The sequence below is a fragment of the Solanum lycopersicum genome, chromosome 8 (assembly GCF_036512215.1).
Source record: "Solanum lycopersicum chromosome 8, SLM_r2.1".
Classification (NCBI taxonomy): Eukaryota; Viridiplantae; Streptophyta; class Magnoliopsida; order Solanales; family Solanaceae; genus Solanum; species Solanum lycopersicum.
The window spans coordinates 1794502-1812250 of NC_090807.1; the positions used below are offsets into that span (position 1 = coordinate 1794502).

At 36.2% G+C, this 17749-nt stretch overlaps 2 protein-coding genes across 20 annotated transcripts; both read left to right on the plus strand.

Annotated features, from left to right (window-relative positions):
- Window positions 1-650: 650 nt before the first annotated feature.
- LOC101264651 (UDP-glycosyltransferase 74G1-like) lies at window positions 651-2704 on the plus strand. 2 transcript variants are annotated; one of them, XM_010326233.4, is made up of 2 exons: window positions 651-1313; window positions 1746-2704. In XM_010326233.4, exons 1-2 carry the CDS (start codon window positions 873-875, stop codon window positions 2478-2480), a joined length of 1176 nt encoding a protein of 391 aa, XP_010324535.1. In that variant the 5' UTR covers window positions 651-872; the 3' UTR covers window positions 2481-2704. The 2 variants fall into 2 exon arrangements, with proteins under 2 accessions (XP_010324535.1, XP_004244487.1); XM_004244439.5 differs by having other exon boundaries at window positions 839-1514.
- Window positions 2705-3255: 551 nt separating this feature from the next.
- Window positions 3256-17635, plus strand: LOC101253008 (trans-Golgi network-localized SYP41-interacting protein 1). 18 transcript variants are annotated; one of them, XM_069287676.1, is made up of 12 exons: window positions 3309-3454; window positions 3536-3657; window positions 5563-5636; window positions 5733-6279; window positions 6375-6620; window positions 6693-12025; window positions 13137-13917; window positions 14015-14700; window positions 15703-15838; window positions 16576-16657; window positions 16749-16862; window positions 17174-17635. In XM_069287676.1, exons 4-11 carry the CDS (start codon window positions 6093-6095, stop codon window positions 16849-16851), a joined length of 7554 nt encoding a protein of 2517 aa, XP_069143777.1. In that variant the 5' UTR covers window positions 3309-3454; window positions 3536-3657; window positions 5563-5636; window positions 5733-6092; the 3' UTR covers window positions 16852-16862; window positions 17174-17635. The 18 variants fall into 18 exon arrangements, with proteins under 18 accessions (XP_010324539.1, XP_010324537.1, XP_010324540.1 ...); XM_069287678.1 differs by having other exon boundaries at window positions 3587-3657; window positions 5733-6275; window positions 6386-6620; XM_069287677.1 differs by having other exon boundaries at window positions 3342-3454; window positions 3587-3657.
- Window positions 17636-17749: the final 114 nt, after the last annotated feature.

A 17749-nucleotide genomic window follows, 5' to 3' on the forward strand; every position in this document is an offset into this window, starting at 1 on the left:
AAATATGATGGTCGAATCAGTTTATACGCATGTCAACTAATTTTTAGAATATTTTTTGTCTTTCACCAGCAACAGATATCATTTAAGTATATTATTAGATTTTCTTTTTTTAGCGTTATCAACTTACTTTTGATAATGTGTAATGATTCTACTTTTTCCTTTTCCTCTCCCCACTAGCAGAACTGGGACGGAGCTAGTAAGAGCTCAATAATGAACTTCCTTTAACTGAGTTAGATGAAGATTTGTAGGTTCGGACAGATTTACTAATTTTTTCGTAAATCATGTATTTATATTAAAAAATTAAATAAATATATGTGTATATTAACTTCTGAATTCTTGACAAAATTAATTGATAATTCAATATTAAAAAATGAGTGATAAAAATAATTTTCACGTTAGTGTTATCGATGAACCCCGTTACCAATAAAAAGTTTCTTTTTTTAAAAAAAATAAAATAAATACATGGTTGTACTTGGGTAGATGATAAATAAATAATTTTTATGTGTACCAGATCCAACAAATAAATAATTTTTTTAATCGAAAAAAGCACCTTTAATTTGGAGATCTTTAGCCTATTTTACCACTTTTAAAGATACTCATATATTTGAGATATACATAACATATATTTATGGTATTTGGTGTCACGCACTGAAAATTTTTCTTTATGTCATTGCATAGGTTGGCAATCAAATCTCAGTATAATGGCGGAGTCAGAATTTTCAATAAAAATTATTTTAATCATGTATAGATCGTATAATTTTCCGTCGAAGGGTGTTCGGATGACTCCGACACATTCAATACCAAATTGAATACCTCAATCCATCTATCTATAAGAACCACATTTTTACAAACATAATTTTCTCAAATCTAAAATGAATACTCACAAAGCTCATTGCTTGATTTTGCCATATCCAGTCCAAGGTCATATCAACCCAATGCTTCAATTCTCCAAACGTTTACAATCCAAACGTGTTAAAATCACTATAGCACCTACGAAATCGTTCTTAAAAAACATGAAAGAATTGCCAACTTCCGTGTCAATCGAGGCCATATCTGATGGCTACGACGATGATGGCATCAACCAAGCAAAAACATACGAGTCCTACCTAGCACGATTCAAAAAAGTTGGTTCGGATACTCTGGCTCAGCTTATTAAAAAATTGGCAAAAAGTGGATGTCATGTAAATTGCATAGTATATGATCCATTCCTTCCTTGGGCTGTTGAAGTTGCAAAACAATTTGGATTAATTAGTGCTGCATTTTTCACACAAAATTGTGTAGTGGATAATATTTATTACCATGCACACAAAGGGGTAATAAAACTTCCACCTACTAAAAGTGATGAAAAAATATTAATTCCTGGATTATCATGTACAATCGAAAGTTCATATGTACCTAGTTTTGAGTCAAGTCCTGAAACAGATAAATTAATTGAACTATTGGTGAATCAATTCTCAAATCTTGAGAAAACTGATTGGGTATTAATCAATAGCTTTTATGAATTGGAGAAAGAGGTAACACAAATACTCTTCATCTTTTTGTTCTTTTTCTATGTTTGTAAGTCACTATTTTTCATTTTAAAAGATAAGTATTACCTTATAAAAATATAACGAAATAGTCTGATAAAAATTCTTATACTTGTATGAGTTTGTATTCTGAATCTTTTTGCTCTTTTTCAATCAAGTGAACTCTTAAACTCAATTAAAATAAGATATTTATGCATCTACTAATTGTTTGTCATGTAGGTAATTGATTGGATGTCGAAGATATATCCAATAAAGACAATTGGACCAACAATACCATCAATGTACTTGGACAAGAGACTACATGATGATAAAGAGTATGGGCTTAGTATGTTCAAGCCAATGACAAATGAATGTCTAAATTGGTTAAACCATCAACCAATTAGCTCAGTGTTGTATGTATCATTTGGAAGTTTAGCCAAACTAGGAAGTGAGCAAATGGAAGAATTGGCATGGGGTTTGAAGAATAGCAACAAGAGCTTCTTGTGGGTTGTTAGGTCTACTGAAGAGCCCAAACTCCCCAACAACTTTATTGAGGAATTAACAAGTGAAAAAGGCTTAGTGGTGTCATGGTGTCCACAATTACAAGTGTTGGAACATGAATCGATAGGGTGTTTTCTGACACATTGTGGGTGGAATTCGACTCTGGAAGCGATTAGTTTGGGAGTGCCAATGGTGGCAATGCCACAATGGTCTGATCAACCAACAAATGCAAAGCTTGTGAAAGATGTTTGGGAAATAGGTGTTAGAGCCAAACAAGATGAAAAAGGGATAGTTAGAAGAGAAGTTATAGAAGAATGTATAAAACTAGTGATGGAAGAAGATAAAGGAAAATTAATTAGAGAAAATGCAAAGAAATGGAAGGAAATAGCTAGAAATGTTGTGGATGAAGGAGGAAGTTCAGATAAAAATATTGAAGAATTTGTTTCCAAGTTGATGACTATTTCTTCTAAGTAGGAAATTGATTTGAATCCTCCTTTATTTTCAACCTTTTTTTCTATTATTGTGGAAGGCTAAAACAATTTGGCTATTTATGTAATAAGCTATAAATTTGGCTATTTATGTAACAAGCTATAATTTGTAATGGTGTCTATTGATGGTATAGATTGATGACATTTGTTAAGACTATTTATGTAACAAGCTATGATTTGGTTATTTATGTAACAAGCTATAATTAGTAATAGTGTCTGTTGATGGTATGGATTGATGACATTTGCTAAGATTATTCGATAAATATATCATATTTTAAATTTTTCATTGCCTTTAGTATGATGTGGCTTCCACTTTTCGCCTATCGGAACATCAATTCAATCTTGAAAGCTGAAGTGAGTTTGGAGAAGAAGAACTAGAATATTTTGTAGATATAACTGTCTAATAACATGAAAATAAGATGAATAACATGTTATAACAAATCAAAGTACAACAATAGTATAAAATGTTAAACTACCAACATATATCGTGATCGAACTCTTATAACGAAATTCAGCTTATAAAAATGACGATGAACAAGGCCACACTCTTGCCTGTCAAACATATTTTCTTCGTAAAGGTTTTTGACGTTTGATTTGTGAAATGAAATCTATTTTCTTCGTTTATTTTAGTTGTTCGTTATTCTTCTTTTTCTAAACTTGTTTTTAATTTTAAAAATTATTTTCTTTTTTCCGACCCATGTCTAGTAAAATGGGCCGGGTACGGGTTATTTGTAGTATAAGGCCCAATAATAACCAAAACTGGGCCTACCCATTTTTTTCACCAGAAAAACAACTTTTGCGTCAGATCTAAGATAATTCACCGTCGTCTTCATATTTCTCAACCGAAAAAAGGGAAATTATATATATTATATATATATGTATGTATATATATTCGCAGCAAAAAATAATTGAAATTTCATACAAATTACTATTCAGATTTCATTTATAGAAACTCGAAAGGTAATCGAATCGTGTATTTCATTTTATTTTTGTGTAATTGAATCTTAGGGTTTTTTTTCTGATTTTTTTGGAATTTTTCAGTTTGATTGTTGAAATGATAATGGTGTTAGAAAAGCATTAATTGTATTGCAGCTGTATTTGATCGGAATCGGATGGACAAGAACAAGAACCGAACCGATCTGCTTGCTGCCGGTCGTAAAAAGGTAACCATTTTTTCTCTTAGGTGGCAGAGTTACTCCATATTTGTGCGGGTATGGGTTTGTGTAGCAGGTATCTGTTGTAAAAATTGTGTAATAATTGCTATTGTGAAATATGAGAATTTAGGAAAATTGGAGTGTAGTATAGCTGGTGCTAAGCCCAAATAAAGGAGGAGGATTGAGTTGGACTAGAAATAGTTTAAATGATGATGAATCCTTGTTATATTGAATTCTAAGACCTGCTTGTGCTGTATTATAGAGGAAAATGACGATTCATGTAGCTAATCTGAACTTGTTTTGCATTGTGGTGTGGTTGGTATAATAAGAGAAAATGGAGAAGTAATGGTTATGGCATTTCTTCTAGTGTTACCCTTTACTTGTTAGTACTTTGTATTCCCTCTATTTCAATTTGTTCGTCTGATTTGAGTTGACGCTGAGTTTTAAGAGCTCTATTTTTATGGTCTTGAATTAAAGATGTATAAAATGTATCAATATTTCATTTAATCTTGTGGTTTATACATGTCATGTGGAAAGTTAAAATTCAAGAGTTGTCAAAAAAGAAAAAAAGATATTCTTTTTGAAATGGATTGAAAAGGAAATTAAGACAGACAAAGTGAAACAAAAGGAGTAGCTTCTTTTGACCTGCAAAGTTTTTATATGTGCACAACTAGCTGTCCTTCATATGTTTGTGGGTGATTTTTTTAAAAATGTTACACATTGAAGTTACGATAGAGATTACATGTTAGTGATAAAACTACTTCAATCTCTTTGCTATTGGGTATCAGATGTCTATTCTTTACATTTATTAAGTACGATTCTTTCTCCATGAGTATTACTGGAGCATCTACTCTGATTACTGACCGTGTTCTACCATAGGTATTAAGATCCCCTTTTTGACAAATTAATAAAAAGAAATTTTAAGACTGTCCAGCATGTTTTTCAAGCACAATACTTTTGTGAAAATGTTATATACCTCACGCTTTATGCAAGAATGAAAATTAGGCTATAAGTAGGGTTATCAACTTCAAAGCTCTTAGAACTCTTTTTACTTCTAACTGCACTATTAATGTGATAATTTCTACAATATATTGACATTACCAGAGAATTGGGGATTTGATCATTAGGAACAATAATATAGGATTACCCTTAAATTCTGCCGTTTTCCTTTAATCTTTGCTAAACCCAACTCTAATTGTGAGTTAATCTTGACATTAGGAACTCTCATGATGTAACTCAACCCATCTCATAAGGTTCAAGGCTAAATCTTACTTTGAGTTTCATTGATCGAAAAAAACCCTTAATTTCAAGTTTTGAAGAATCTCAATCTTGATTATCTTCATCCTAATATTCTCATTCTATCCAGCGAGTACTGATAACTATAAAATTCCCTGAAACACAGTAGGGTTGAAGCTTATATAGTTAGAGTGTAAAAGCGTTAAAATCCCCAAAACATCGCACCAAGACAAAATATTCCGCGATGCTTTAATCCTTGTGTCTTACTGTAACCATCAACTTTGCATGTAAAACTATTCTTGTTTCACCACGTCACAATACATTTCTTCTTCTTGATGAGGTTGTCTTCTTTAATTTGGCCACCATAGCCTTAGCACTGGTCTTCTTCCCAACCAACAACCTGTTTTCATCAAACATTTGGTTCATGCTTTCCATTTTTCGGCGTATTGTATTTTTTTTTTAAAAAAAAACATCTTAGACTTTTTGATGGTGTCCAACATGTTCTCAATGTACCAGTTTTTTATAAAAGTTTGTGTTGTATGTTCTTGTAGTTATTGACACGATTTGGTGTATTATTTATGCTTGTTCTATGGATATGCGTGCATGTAAATTATTCAAAAAAAAAAGATCTCGTTTTGGATGATTTCATATATTCATGTGTAACTCAATGTTGTATAGGACTTGTGAGACTCGTATCTTGTGACTCTGCTAGTATTAGAGGAAATTCAGATTATAACGATTTCACTGATGATGTATGGATGACTTTCTTTATGTCCGGTATGATCTCTTACGAAAAATAAGCCTATCTTGTTTTGTTCTGATTAAATGTGATATTTTTGGTTTACCAGCTTCAACAATTCAGACAGAAGAAAGACGGTAAAGGTGGTAAATCAAGTAAAGCCAGTAGATCTGCTAGTGATGCTACACCAGATCTTGTTGATGTGACGGCAAAATCAGACCATGTTCCTTATGGAGAAAAACCACTTCAGAGAGGTGATGGTACTCCTCCTTCATCGGAGTCTCTCACCAAAAAACATGCTGAAACTCCTCTTGATGAGTCGAACAATGTTGACACAGTTGAAACAACACCAGCCAGTGGCGAGCTGGTAAAAGAGGATGCTGGGGAACCTCAAGCTGCATTGAATTTAGATTCTGTTGATCAGGTTATTGTTGATTCATCTTCAATTTCTGAACATGCTAATGCCAAAATGGTAAATGAGGATGATAAGGATGATCATTTGGAAGCTCGAGGAACTATTGCTTCTGATATGTCCACTATAAGTCCTGCAACGGATGTGCCTGTCAAATTCTCATCTTATTCCGGTGCTGATGTAGCAGTTGCTCACCAATTAGAAGTGGAAAGGCTGCAGGTGCAGGAGCAGGTAACAGATGTAGGTTGTGCCTTCTCTCTTGACATCCATGCCCTTTGCATGTCATATATCCAATTGTGCATATTTGACTGTAATGAAAGTCTCATTGTTGCTGGGTAGGGACAATGCAGGAATCACATAATTCAGGTTCAAAGAAAGGTTATTCAAGCAGTGAGGTAAAGATTGAAGGAGACAAGAAGCTTCCTTTGAACGAACCAAGTGAGACTTCTATTAGCCAGACCGCCACTCTTGTGGGAGATGAGGGCAAGGAAGAGATAAAAGCCGAAGACATTCAACTTAGCGAGCCAAACAATGTTCCGTCAACTGTTTTAGCAACTCAGAATGCTGAAATAGCTGAGGGCAGGGGTAGGCAACTAAATACTGTTCACTTTTTATCTGAAATGGATGAACTCTCTTTAATAAGTTCTCAAATGGTAGGTCATCAGATGGAAGATGCAGTTTCTGGTTCACGCACGGAAGAAAAACTAGTTTCTGAGGTTCAAATTTCTGACTCCAGCGATATTGTTTCTGAGAATTCTGCGGAGAATAAGATGGTGAACATCTCATCTAGGTCAGATGCGAGTTATATTAGCTTGTGTCAGCTGGCGGAGGTGGTCCGAGATCTTGATGAAGATGACTTTAAGTTCTTGCTCACGTGCAGAGACTCAGCTCCAAATGCACCTTCTCTTAAACTTTTTGACGTTTTTGAGAAGCTCAAAGAACAGTTGTACCTCGCAAGTCTTGCAAAAGATGTATCTTGTTTGCAGCTATCTGAAGAGTCAGAAATTCAGATGGAACTCAGCCGTCAACATCATAAGTTGACTGATCTAATATCTGCGGCCAAAGCTTCATCGTCTGAACTTGAAGAGAAGAATGATGTCCTCGCTGATCAGCTTTCACAATCAAGATCTGAATTTCAATTGATTGTATCTGAAAGGGATGACCTCCAAAAGCAGCTTCTCATTTCTAAAGGTGAGATTGGAGAATTTTCTGATAGAATAAATGAGTTGCAGACTAAATTGGAAATATCACTTGGTGAAAATGCAAGTTTGTCTTCAGAGATGGTCGACTGCCGGAATTTGGTGGCAACATTACAGGTTCGAAATGAGAGCTTAATAGGAAGCCTTAATTTGTTATCTGAAGAGAATAAAAAGCTTTTGGAGGAGAAGGAGAATCTTGTTCTTGAGAATAAGAAATTGGGAACAGATCTAGCACAGTCTAAAACTTTGTTCGGATCATTGCAGTTGGATCATGAAGATTTATCGCAGAACTTCACTTCTTTGAGTGAGGAGAAAATGAAACTTCATGGAGAGAAGGAACACCTAATCAGTGAGAACGAGAATCTGTTTGCTCAATTGTCGGACTACAAAAATGTTGTGGAAGCTCTTCAGGTTGAGAACAAGAACATAAATGAGAGTTTGATATCTGTAGCTGAAGCAAAGAACCAGCTTCAGGAGGAGAATAAGTCTTTGCTCAGTGAAACTGAGAAACTAGGATCAGAGTTTTCAGAGTCAAAGTCTCTAATTGAAGCTCTGCAGACGGAAGTGGCTGAAGCAAAGGGGCACTTGACCTCGGTGATGGAAGAGAGAAATGAGCTTGAGGTGCAGAAGAAGTATCTTCTCAGTGAAACTGAGAAACAGTCATTTCAGTTGGCAGAATACAATAACTCGTGCAATAAGGTGGAATATGACCTGAAAGACGCAAGTCTGCGTATCGAACATCTGACTGAGGAGAACATGCATCTGAAGAGAATAATGGAGTTGTCTGAGACGATGAAAACAGAGTCACCTAAAAAAAGTAGCTTTGCATATCAATCTAAGGAAGAAGCTGGGCATCAACTTGAAGGTTCTCGCCACTCTAACTTTGCACCAGAAAATCTAATTGATGGTGATGGTTCAAATTGGTTTGGAGTTATGAATAGACACATGGAGGAGGCAGATAGAGTACTTGAAAAGCTTGATAATGCAGTTGAAGAGGTGCAGTCTCAGTTAATTTCTATGAGTAGGTCGTCTAGTAAAGCTGTTTCACCTGGTGTGTCAAAACTTATTCAAGCTTTTGAGTCAAAAGACCATGATGACGAGCACCAACCGGAGGAGTTCCAGTCATCTGAAAATCGAACAGATGCAGATCCCTATGTGCTGATTCAAGGGCTAACAAAAACATTAAGGGCGTTGCTGAAAGATTTGGTGCTGGCAGCGGGCAATGGCTACCATTTTCTCGAAGGAGAGAAAAGTAGTAAAACAGCCACTGAGATTGCTGCTGAAGAACTGAGGGCCAAATGTGACTCTCTGAATGAATACATTGATATTTTGGGAGGAGAAAACATTGAGCAAATGGTTTTCAATGAAAGTTTAGGGGGATGTTTCTCGAATGCTAAAGAAAGGGAGGGAGAGCTTGTGGTCCTTAATGAAGCTTTACACAAGCAAGAAGTCGCTACAAAAGCTGAGAACAGTCGGTTAAGGGAGAATCTTAGTAGCATTCAGGAAAAACTTCCTATTTTGCAGAACCAGCTGGGTGAAATGCGTGAAAGCTGCAAAGAAATGGGCTCTTGCATCTCTAATCAGGTAGAAGGTCTTTACGAGGAAGTTTCTGACAGAGGATTAATACTCCAAGAAGAATGGAACTCTACAATTGATCAGATTCTTCAGACACTGCGGAGGCTAGATTTATCTGTTGAGTCTGTTGGCTCCTCTTTGCCTTCAAGAGTAGACCATGATCCAGGGTGCATAAACTTAAGTAGTCGTACTGCTGCATCTATTGATGCTGCTATCAATGTGATTGAGGCATTGCAGGGTCAAGTTGAAACTGCTCGCCATGAGTCAATGTTGAGTACCTCTCGTGAATTAAACGAGAAGCTAGACTTCTTGCAAGTTGAAAATGAAAAATCTGTCAGTCTTTTATATAAGATTTATGGTAACCTCATGAAACTTGTGACTGTAATACCAGGGAATCTACAAGAAAATGAAGTAGACGATCCCAAGAAATCTGTAGATCTTTCTCATCCTGATGCTTTTGATTCCTTACTGGAGCAGTTGCAAAGGTTTCTTGATGAAAAAACACAAGTTGAGGCTGCAAATGGAAAGCTGAAATCTGAGTTGATGGCCAGGACAAAAGATTTTGAAGAACTGAGCAAAAGATCCCTTGGATCAGATTCTATTTTAAGAGTGGTTCAAGTGGTTGAGGGAGTCATTTCTCTAGATAACTTTGAAATCAACATTAATGAGCCAGTATCATGTCTAGAGTCCCTGACCTCTCTCCTTGTTCAGAAATATAAAGAGGCTATTGAAGATGTGAGGTTGTCCAGGGAGGAATGTGCTTCCAAGGAAGCACAAGTGATTGATTTGCAAGGACAAATGGATCACTTGAGCTCATTACTTGTTCAATGTGAAAATGAAGTCGTAGTCCTTAGGGAAAGTTTGAAGAGAGTCGAGGAGGATGTTGTATCTATTGGTTCTCAATATCAAGAGAAAGTTGCTGAATTTGAACAGTCTGAGCAACGGGTTTCATCTCTTAGAGAGAAGCTTGGCATAGCAGTCACCAAAGGCAAAGGTCTGATTGTGCAGCGTGACAGTCTTAAACAGTCTCTTGCAGACACATCCTCAGAACTGCAGAAATGCTCTGAAGAGTTACAGTTGAAAGATGCAAGGCTTCAGGAAGTAGAAATGAAACTCAAGACCTATTCAGAGGCAGGTGAGCGCACGGAAGCTTTGGAATCTGAGCTCTCGTACATTCGCAATTCTGCTACTGCACTAAGGGAGACATTCTATCTCAAAGACGCTGTTCTTCAGAAAATAGAGGAGATTCTAGAAGATTTGGAGCTTCCGGAGCATTTCCATTCAAAGGATATCATCGATAAAGTTGATTGGTTGGCGAAGTCAGTTGCTGGGAGCTCTTTACCTCTGACTGATTGGGATCACAAGAACTCTATTAGGGGATCATACTCTGATGCAGGATATGCTCTTGGTGACGGATGGAAAGAGGCGCCACAGCCAAACATGGGTTCTCCCGAAGACCTTAAAATAAGATTTGAGGAGCTCCAGGGCAAGTTTTATGGGTTGGCAGAACAAAATGAGATGCTTGAACAATCCTTGATGGAAAGAAACAACCTTGTTCAGAAGTGGGAAGAGATTTTAGACAGGATAGACATGCCTTCACACTTAAGATCTCTGGAGCCAGAAGATCGGATTGGTTGGTTAGTGCTTGCTGTTTCAGAAGCTGAAAACCAGTACAACTCTCTCCAACAAAAGTATGATAATTCTGAATCATTATTTGCATCAGCAAGTGCTGAACTTGAAGAGTCAAATAGAAAAATATCTGAGCTTGAAAATGCATATCAATTGGTTGTCAGTGAGAAAGAGTTACTTTTGAAGAGCTTGGAGTCTCTGAACTTTGATTTTGAGGAAATGTCAAGGAAGGCTGCACAATCCGAAACGAGTAATGATGACTTGCAGAGCAGAGTAGGTGACTTGCAGAAGAAACTGAATGAAATGCTTGGAGCAGAGGAGCGTATTCATCATCTTGAAGGTGAAATAAGAAGATTGGAAGATGTGATCAAAGATTTCCTTTGGACTTCTGAAACAGATGATGTGTTATTTAGCACTGGTAGCACTGAATCTTTGGAGCAGCTAATTAGGAAGCTTATAGATAAGTATACCACACTTTCTTTGGGGAAACCTTCTGAGTCTAATACAACTCCTCTTGAGCATATTGATAAAGACGCTGATCTCTCTCATGAAGAAAAGAGAGAAAGTAATGTCAGTTGTGATGAAGATGCAGATGGAGGTGCTCTCAACAGAAAATTGGAGGATGCTCTAAACGACTTGTTGTCATTGAAGGAGGAAAAGGAGAGTACTGCGTTGGCAAATCAATCATTGGTTCGTGAACTGGAAGAATTGGGTATCAGAAATAAAGAACTGCAACATCTACTCAATCAAGAGGAACAGAAGTCATCTTCTGTAAGAGAAAAATTGAATGTTGCAGTTAGAAAAGGTAAGTCGTTGGTGCAACTTCGGGACAGCCTGAAGCAATCAATTGAAGAACTGAATGGTGAAGTTGAGCGGTTAAAGTCCGAAATCAGATTGCAGGAAAATGCTATTTCAAACTATGAAGGAAGGATAAAAGATTTATCTGTATACCCTGAGAGGATAAAGACAATAGAATCTGAGTGTTCAATCCTGAGAGATCAGTTGGAAGAAAAAGAGTACACCTTGAGCATGATTTTGAATACCCTGGATGAAGTTAATGTTGGCTCCAACATCGATAATCCAGTTGAGAAGCTAAAAAGAGTTGGGCAATTATGCCATGATTTGCAATCAGCTCTTGCATCTTCTGAACATGAAACAAGGAAATCTAAAAGAGCAGCTGAGTTACTTCTTGCCGAGTTAAATGAGGTGCAAGAAAGAAATGATGGCCTCCAAGAGGAGCTAGCAAAGTCTCTGAATGAACTCTCTGGACTGTCCAAGCAAAAAGAATCTGCTGAAGTTGCTAAACATGAAGCTCTTGAGCGTTTAGAAAAGTTATCTTCCATTCACTCTGAAGAAAGAAAGAACCAATTAGCTGAAATTACAATGCTAAAATCTGGTGTGGATCAGCTTGGGAAGGATCTCTATGTTGTTGATAGTTTGCTCGCTGATGTTTTATCCAAGGATTTGGAGACTATGCACCGTCTTGGTTCTAGTATGAAAGTTTGCCAAGAATCAACTGATCAAAATCACTTTCCTCTACTTGTGGCTGATTCAAGTGGCCTTACGTTTGCAGAAGCAGAAAACAAGGTACCTTAATTTTATGTCATTTCATTATCTTTTCTTAATGCTTATAAATATCTTTGGGCTGTGAAGTTCCAATTCTATCATCTTCCTATTGTTTTGTGAAAACGGTGACAGGATCATCAAGAACGGATTACTTTATTCTCCTGCCCTTTTGCTCTACAGCTGATTTTTTTCTGCTTGGGTTGTGGGATTGACTTGAATATTTTTCATATTTTTTTCTATATTTTTTAGTTTTTCTTTGCATTTTATGAGTTCCCAATCAGTCGTTTGCAAGAAAAGAAAAATCCTCTTCTAAAAGATTCCCTTATCAGCCTTTTAACCTAGTTTATTCAATGATGTAGCATATAACAATCAAGAACTTTGATGATCTTATCATGGTTGGTAAAGGTAGATTTCCTCTTGCTATTTGTTCTGGGGGATATACATTGTAGGACATGCTTCAATATTTGAAGATTGCTGAGGTAGTTGCTTTTCAACTTCTCAAAATAAAAACACGGTAGTTGGTTTCCAAAAAGTCTGGTGGAGGAAAGAGGATTGTTTTTCTTATTTGGGGGAAGGGGAGCAGGAAATTCATTTTTTCATGTCGCACTAAATTTGTTTATCTCTCCTGCAATTGATTTACCATATTTCAGGGAAAATTACCAGACATATTTTAGTAAACCCTGTTAGTGTCAAACCTTTTGAAATACACTGCACCAGTTCTCATTGATTCTTTACCAGATTGGGACTAGGAATTTTTCAGTGTAATTGTCTCTTGTGTAATTATTTTTTGAGTTCCCTTCTTATCTTGTAATAGTCAAATGACGGCTCTCAATTATACACTTCCTGCTTCCACAGTCTCTGTTCGACTGCTTTCTTTTGTGCTTTTAGTTACTTTTGCCTTGAAAAGCTGTTTACATTGTTTTTCTTGAATTACTATTTACACAATTGAAAGTTCCTACTGCATTTTTCATCCTCATCTGCCATTTTCTTGTGTCAAACAATTTGTCAGTTTACTGCCCTTTCTAATCTGAAATTCATTTAGGACAATTCCATTCTATAGATTCTCCCAGAAATTCTTAGATGGAGGATTGGAAGGACCATTGAAGTAAGAATATTTGTGTACTTGCTGCAGGTTTTTGGGAAAGAAATTGGTTCTATCAACCAAAAGCTAAACAGGCACTCACATTTATTGCATGAAGAAGCTGCTCGTTTATCTGAAATATTAAAAACCATACATGAAGAAATATCCCACGACAAGCAGCACTCAAATTCATTGAAGACAGACCTGATGCGATTAGAATCTATTCAAAAGGAGAAAGATGCGGAATTGCTTATGGTGCAAAGATACAATGCTATGCTTTATGAAGCTTGTACCACTTTGGTTATGGAAATTGAAAGCAGAAAATCCCAATTGGTTGGAAGCAGCTTAGCTTCTGGGGCTCCCAAAATCAATTCTGTGTATCGAAGTTTAGCTGAAGGACATGATTTGGCTGAGATGACTGACCGGTTTACTGAGGAAGGTATTAGGTCAGTAATAGAGAGATTATTCATGGCTGTGAAAGATATTATGAGTGTGCAAAATGATATTGCTGAATTTGGTCAAAAGGATATGAAAGCTGCTATAGCAAGTCTGCAGAAAGAACTTCAGGACAAAGATGTTCATAGAGAGAAAATATGTGCAGAACTTGTTAATCAGATTAAGGAAGCTGAATCTATTTCAAAGAGTTATTTACAAGAGCTTCAGATAGCAAAATCTGAGATGGATGATTTACACAGGAAGGTGAAACTGATGGAGAAGGAACGAGATTCTCTGACACACAGGATAAAAGAACTGCAAGATCAGGAATCTAACTTTGCTGACTTACAGTTAAGAGTTAAATCACTTGAAGACATGCTAGAGGCAAAGGAACAAGGTGATTTTTTTGAAGTTTTGAACTTAAAATCATTTTGTTGTTATCAGCTTTTATCTGAACTCTAACTTGGTAGAAGTTAAATTTCATATTACAACAGAAAACGAGGCACTGATGCAAGCACTTGAGGAGGAGGAAGCTCAAATGGAAGACAAAACAAAAAAGATTGAGGAAATGGAGAGACTCCTGCTTCAAAAAAATAAAGATATGGAGAACCTTGAAGTTTCCCGTGGAAAGACCATGAAGAAGCTTTCTGTTACAGTAAGCAAATTTGATGAACTTCATCAACTATCTGAAAGCCTTCTGTCCGAGGTTGAGAATCTTCAGTCACAATTACAAGAGCGAGATACAGAGATTTCTTTCTTGAGGCAAGAAGTTACAAGATGCACTAATGATGCAATAGCTTCTGCTCAGATGAGTAGCAAAAGAGATGGTGATGAAATCCATGACATTTTGACATGGATAGACAAGATGATTTCTCGAGTCCAGGCTCATGATATGGATTATGATGATGGAAAAGTCAACCAGATTCATGATTATAAAGAAATGATAGAGAAACAGGTGGTGGCTGTAATATCTGAGTTGGAGGACCTGCGTGCACTGGCACAGAAAAGAGATTTGATGTTGAAAGTAGAGAAAGATAAAGTAGAACAACTGGTGAGAAAAGAAGAATTTCTTGAGAACTCTTTGCGTGACAAGGAATTTCAATTAACCATGCTTCGAGGTGCTAGTGGCATGGGGCAACTAGCGAATTCTTCATCAGAGATTATAGAGATAGAGCCAGTGGTATGTCGTTTCATTTATTTAGTTCTATTCATTAAATTTTATTTGTTGTTTCCGTCATGCTGCCTCGACTGCTTTGTCATTGATAATTTTACATATCAGCCAATTGAAGTGTAGCATATTTCAATTTATAATAAATAAATAGTGTAGCTTATTGAGATATTTATTTGCTTTCTGCATATTTTGTTTTCCAAAATTTGAATATGCTGAATTGCTGATCCACTTTTTTTCATTTAGTACTACAACAACAATAACATCATACCCAGAGTAGTCCCATCAAGTGGGGTCTAGAGAATTACAGTGTACACAGACCTTACCGCTACCTTAGAGGCAGATTGTTTTCAATAGATCCTCGACCTAAGGAAAAATAGTTCAAAGCAGTCCCAAAAAGGAGCAACGGAAGTACAAGAAACAATCGATAATCATAAAAACAACCATAGCAATAAATAAAAACTAATTGCGGTACGAGAAACAACAGGTAGTAATAGAAATGGAAGGCCAAGAAATAACAAGAGCAATACGACGACTACTAATATGAATGAACTCTACCAATGATCCTTCATAGTAACTAAACAGACTACCATCATCCACCTTAGTTGGAAGAACATGTGAAGGATGCACATTATCAAAAAAAAAAAACATGTGAAGGATGTACACTTATAAATGAATTTCTGAGGACACAGAGAGTCTGGCCATGATTCTGTTCAAAGTATATGTACTTTGTGCTGATGTCCGCTGAAGTTTGAGTTCTGAAGAAAAACACTAGAAATGCCTCCTACTTAAAAGAAAAATAGGATCACCAAGATGTAGACCTGTAGTTAGACTAAGAGTGTATTAGTATACTAAACCTAGTTTGAATTGGAATATGACAATTACATGCTCTATGGATCTGCACTGAAAGCTCTTTTTATCTTATCTCTGAAATATCCTCATTATATCGTGACTAAGCCTCATGTTCCTGGGGCTATACTTCTTGGCATTACTTCCTTCTGATATTCAATGCAGGCCAACAAAAGGGTAGTGCCTGGAACTGTTGCATCTCAAGTTCGCAGTTTGCGAAAAACTAATAATGACCAAGTAGCTGTTGCTATAGATGTGCATCCTGATAGTGGGAAACTAGATGATGAAGATGATGATAAGGGTAATGACTTCCTATTGCTAGTTTATTTTGAATCTTTCTGATTGTTAAGCATGTTTACTGTATTCTATTGTCTTGTTTCCCAGTCATATTTTGTGAGTAGAGTCCAATGTTTATAAAAATGTCAAATGGTTTGAGATTGAGCTTTCTTTCACTGTGATTGTGGATGTAGTTTTGTTAGGGATGTAACATAGTGCATGAAGGTTTTCAAACATCATATTTCGGATAACATTTTTTTCCTCTTATATAACCTCGGTAGTATCAAGCCTAAAAAACTAACCTCTATAGTTTCACTTCTTTCTCTAACCTTGTGGGGTTTCATGCCTTGTCAGGTTTGTCTTTTTTCTTTTCCTTTTTTTGTTTTTGGTTTATGCTCATTCTTGCTGTGTGGTAGATTCTTTTTTTGTGGTGATATATAATCTTAGAGAAGCATTGTGGTTTTAAGAGAACACTTCAATGGTTGGTTAGGAAATTCAAAAGTCCTTTCTTCCCTCTTTACTTTGCTTTTTCTTCTGGGTGGTAGGGCATAGAGTATAGGAAGAGGAAGGGTATTTGATTTTTTTTACATCTGTATATGAGGTCATATTTTGAGCTAGGTGTGCAGTTGTGGAGTTTTTTGTTAATGACATGTTTTGTGTCTTGGCTACATTCATTTACGCAGTCTTCTTGTCTTCTTCTTCTTATGGTTTGGTTTGTATTCACATCTTCGTACTGCTGATAACACCTTTCTTTCCTCTCAGCTCATGGTTTCAAGTCAATGACGACATCAAGAATTGTCCCACGGTTTACAAGACCCATAACCGACATGATAGATGGTCTATGGTAAACAAATTTCATCTCCTGCTTTCATTTTTGTATGCATCTGAAATGTTGTTATCTAACTAAAAAAATATTGTGTTTGAAAAACTACTAGGGTATCCTGTGATCGCACACTAATGCGGCAGCCTGTTCTACGGCTTAGTATGATCATCTATTGGGTTGTGTTGCATGCTCTTCTTGCGACATTTGTAGTATGACGGCAGAACAGGTCAGATCTTTTTTCTCGTCTCCCCTTCATTCATTATCTGCTGTACTTTGATCCAGGTACTGGGTTTTCCTTACATATTTCTTCTCGCTGTATGCGGAGAAATTAAGTTACCTAAATGAATTGATGATAAGATCCTGATTGTTTTATCTGTTGATCCTTCATAATTGTAAGAGAATGGATTTTTAGGAATCTTGGAATACCTTGCTTAATTATTCTCTTCATCGTACACAAGAAATTTGAATGTTTCACAGGTCTTTATTTCTTATTGAGTGATGAAATACAGTTTTCCTGATCGTCTCCATATTCTGCAGGTCCGTTGTCTGATTTTCTCACTGTGATTACTTGTGGAGTCACGGGCAAGATATAGTTCATGGCTGTCTTCACAATCTTCTGTAAATCATCCAAGTTAGTTTTGACTCGATTGTGATTGATCACTTCATTATTTTGCTCGACCAAGCAATTCGTGATTTGTTCTGTTTTTTTTGTGAATCGCGTTCTTGGTTGCATACTCATATATAGGCAAAATCCATAGTACTGTAATCCAAATATGATACTTCATAGCAGTAGGGAACTGGGCACATTGATGGGAAATTAGTTTAGTGAAGATCACAGTCAAAAGATGTGTACATTTTTTAATAGTAGCCATTTGTTATAGATTTTCAATAAGAAATGTGTAGGTGTTTCTTGTACTACCACATTGCTTTTTTGTCTATTAATTTTGGGGTTTATGTGTATCCACATACACATATAAATGTGAAATTATGGTTGATTTACTTTCTTTTTTTTCTTGTGGTAATAATTTTTATGTATTGAAATGATCATGTGAATATGATCATTCTGTTTAGTTGTTTAACATAGGCAGAAATTCTACAGATTCAAAACTTACT

What these genes read in the sequence shown, in the direction of transcription:
- LOC101264651 (XM_004244439.5), top strand. Translation starts at nt 873, where the DNA reads ATGAATACTCACAAAGCTCATTGCTTGATTTTGCCATATCCAGTCCAA. An exon ending in TTTATGAATTGGAGAAAGAG is followed by an intron (nt 1,515 to 1,745) that starts GTAACACAAATA and finishes TTTGTCATGTAG; the next exon opens with GTAATTGATTGGATGTCGAA.
- LOC101253008 (XM_010326235.4), top strand. Translation starts at nt 3,607, where the DNA reads ATGGACAAGAACAAGAACCGAACCGATCTGCTTGCTGCCGGTCGTAAA. An exon ending in TGAAATAGCTGAGGGCAGGG is followed by an intron (nt 6,621 to 6,692) that starts GTAGGCAACTAA and finishes CTCAAATGGTAG; the next exon opens with GTCATCAGATGGAAGATGCA. An exon ending in TTGCAGAAGCAGAAAACAAG is followed by an intron (nt 12,026 to 13,136) that starts GTACCTTAATTT and finishes TACTTGCTGCAG; the next exon opens with GTTTTTGGGAAAGAAATTGG.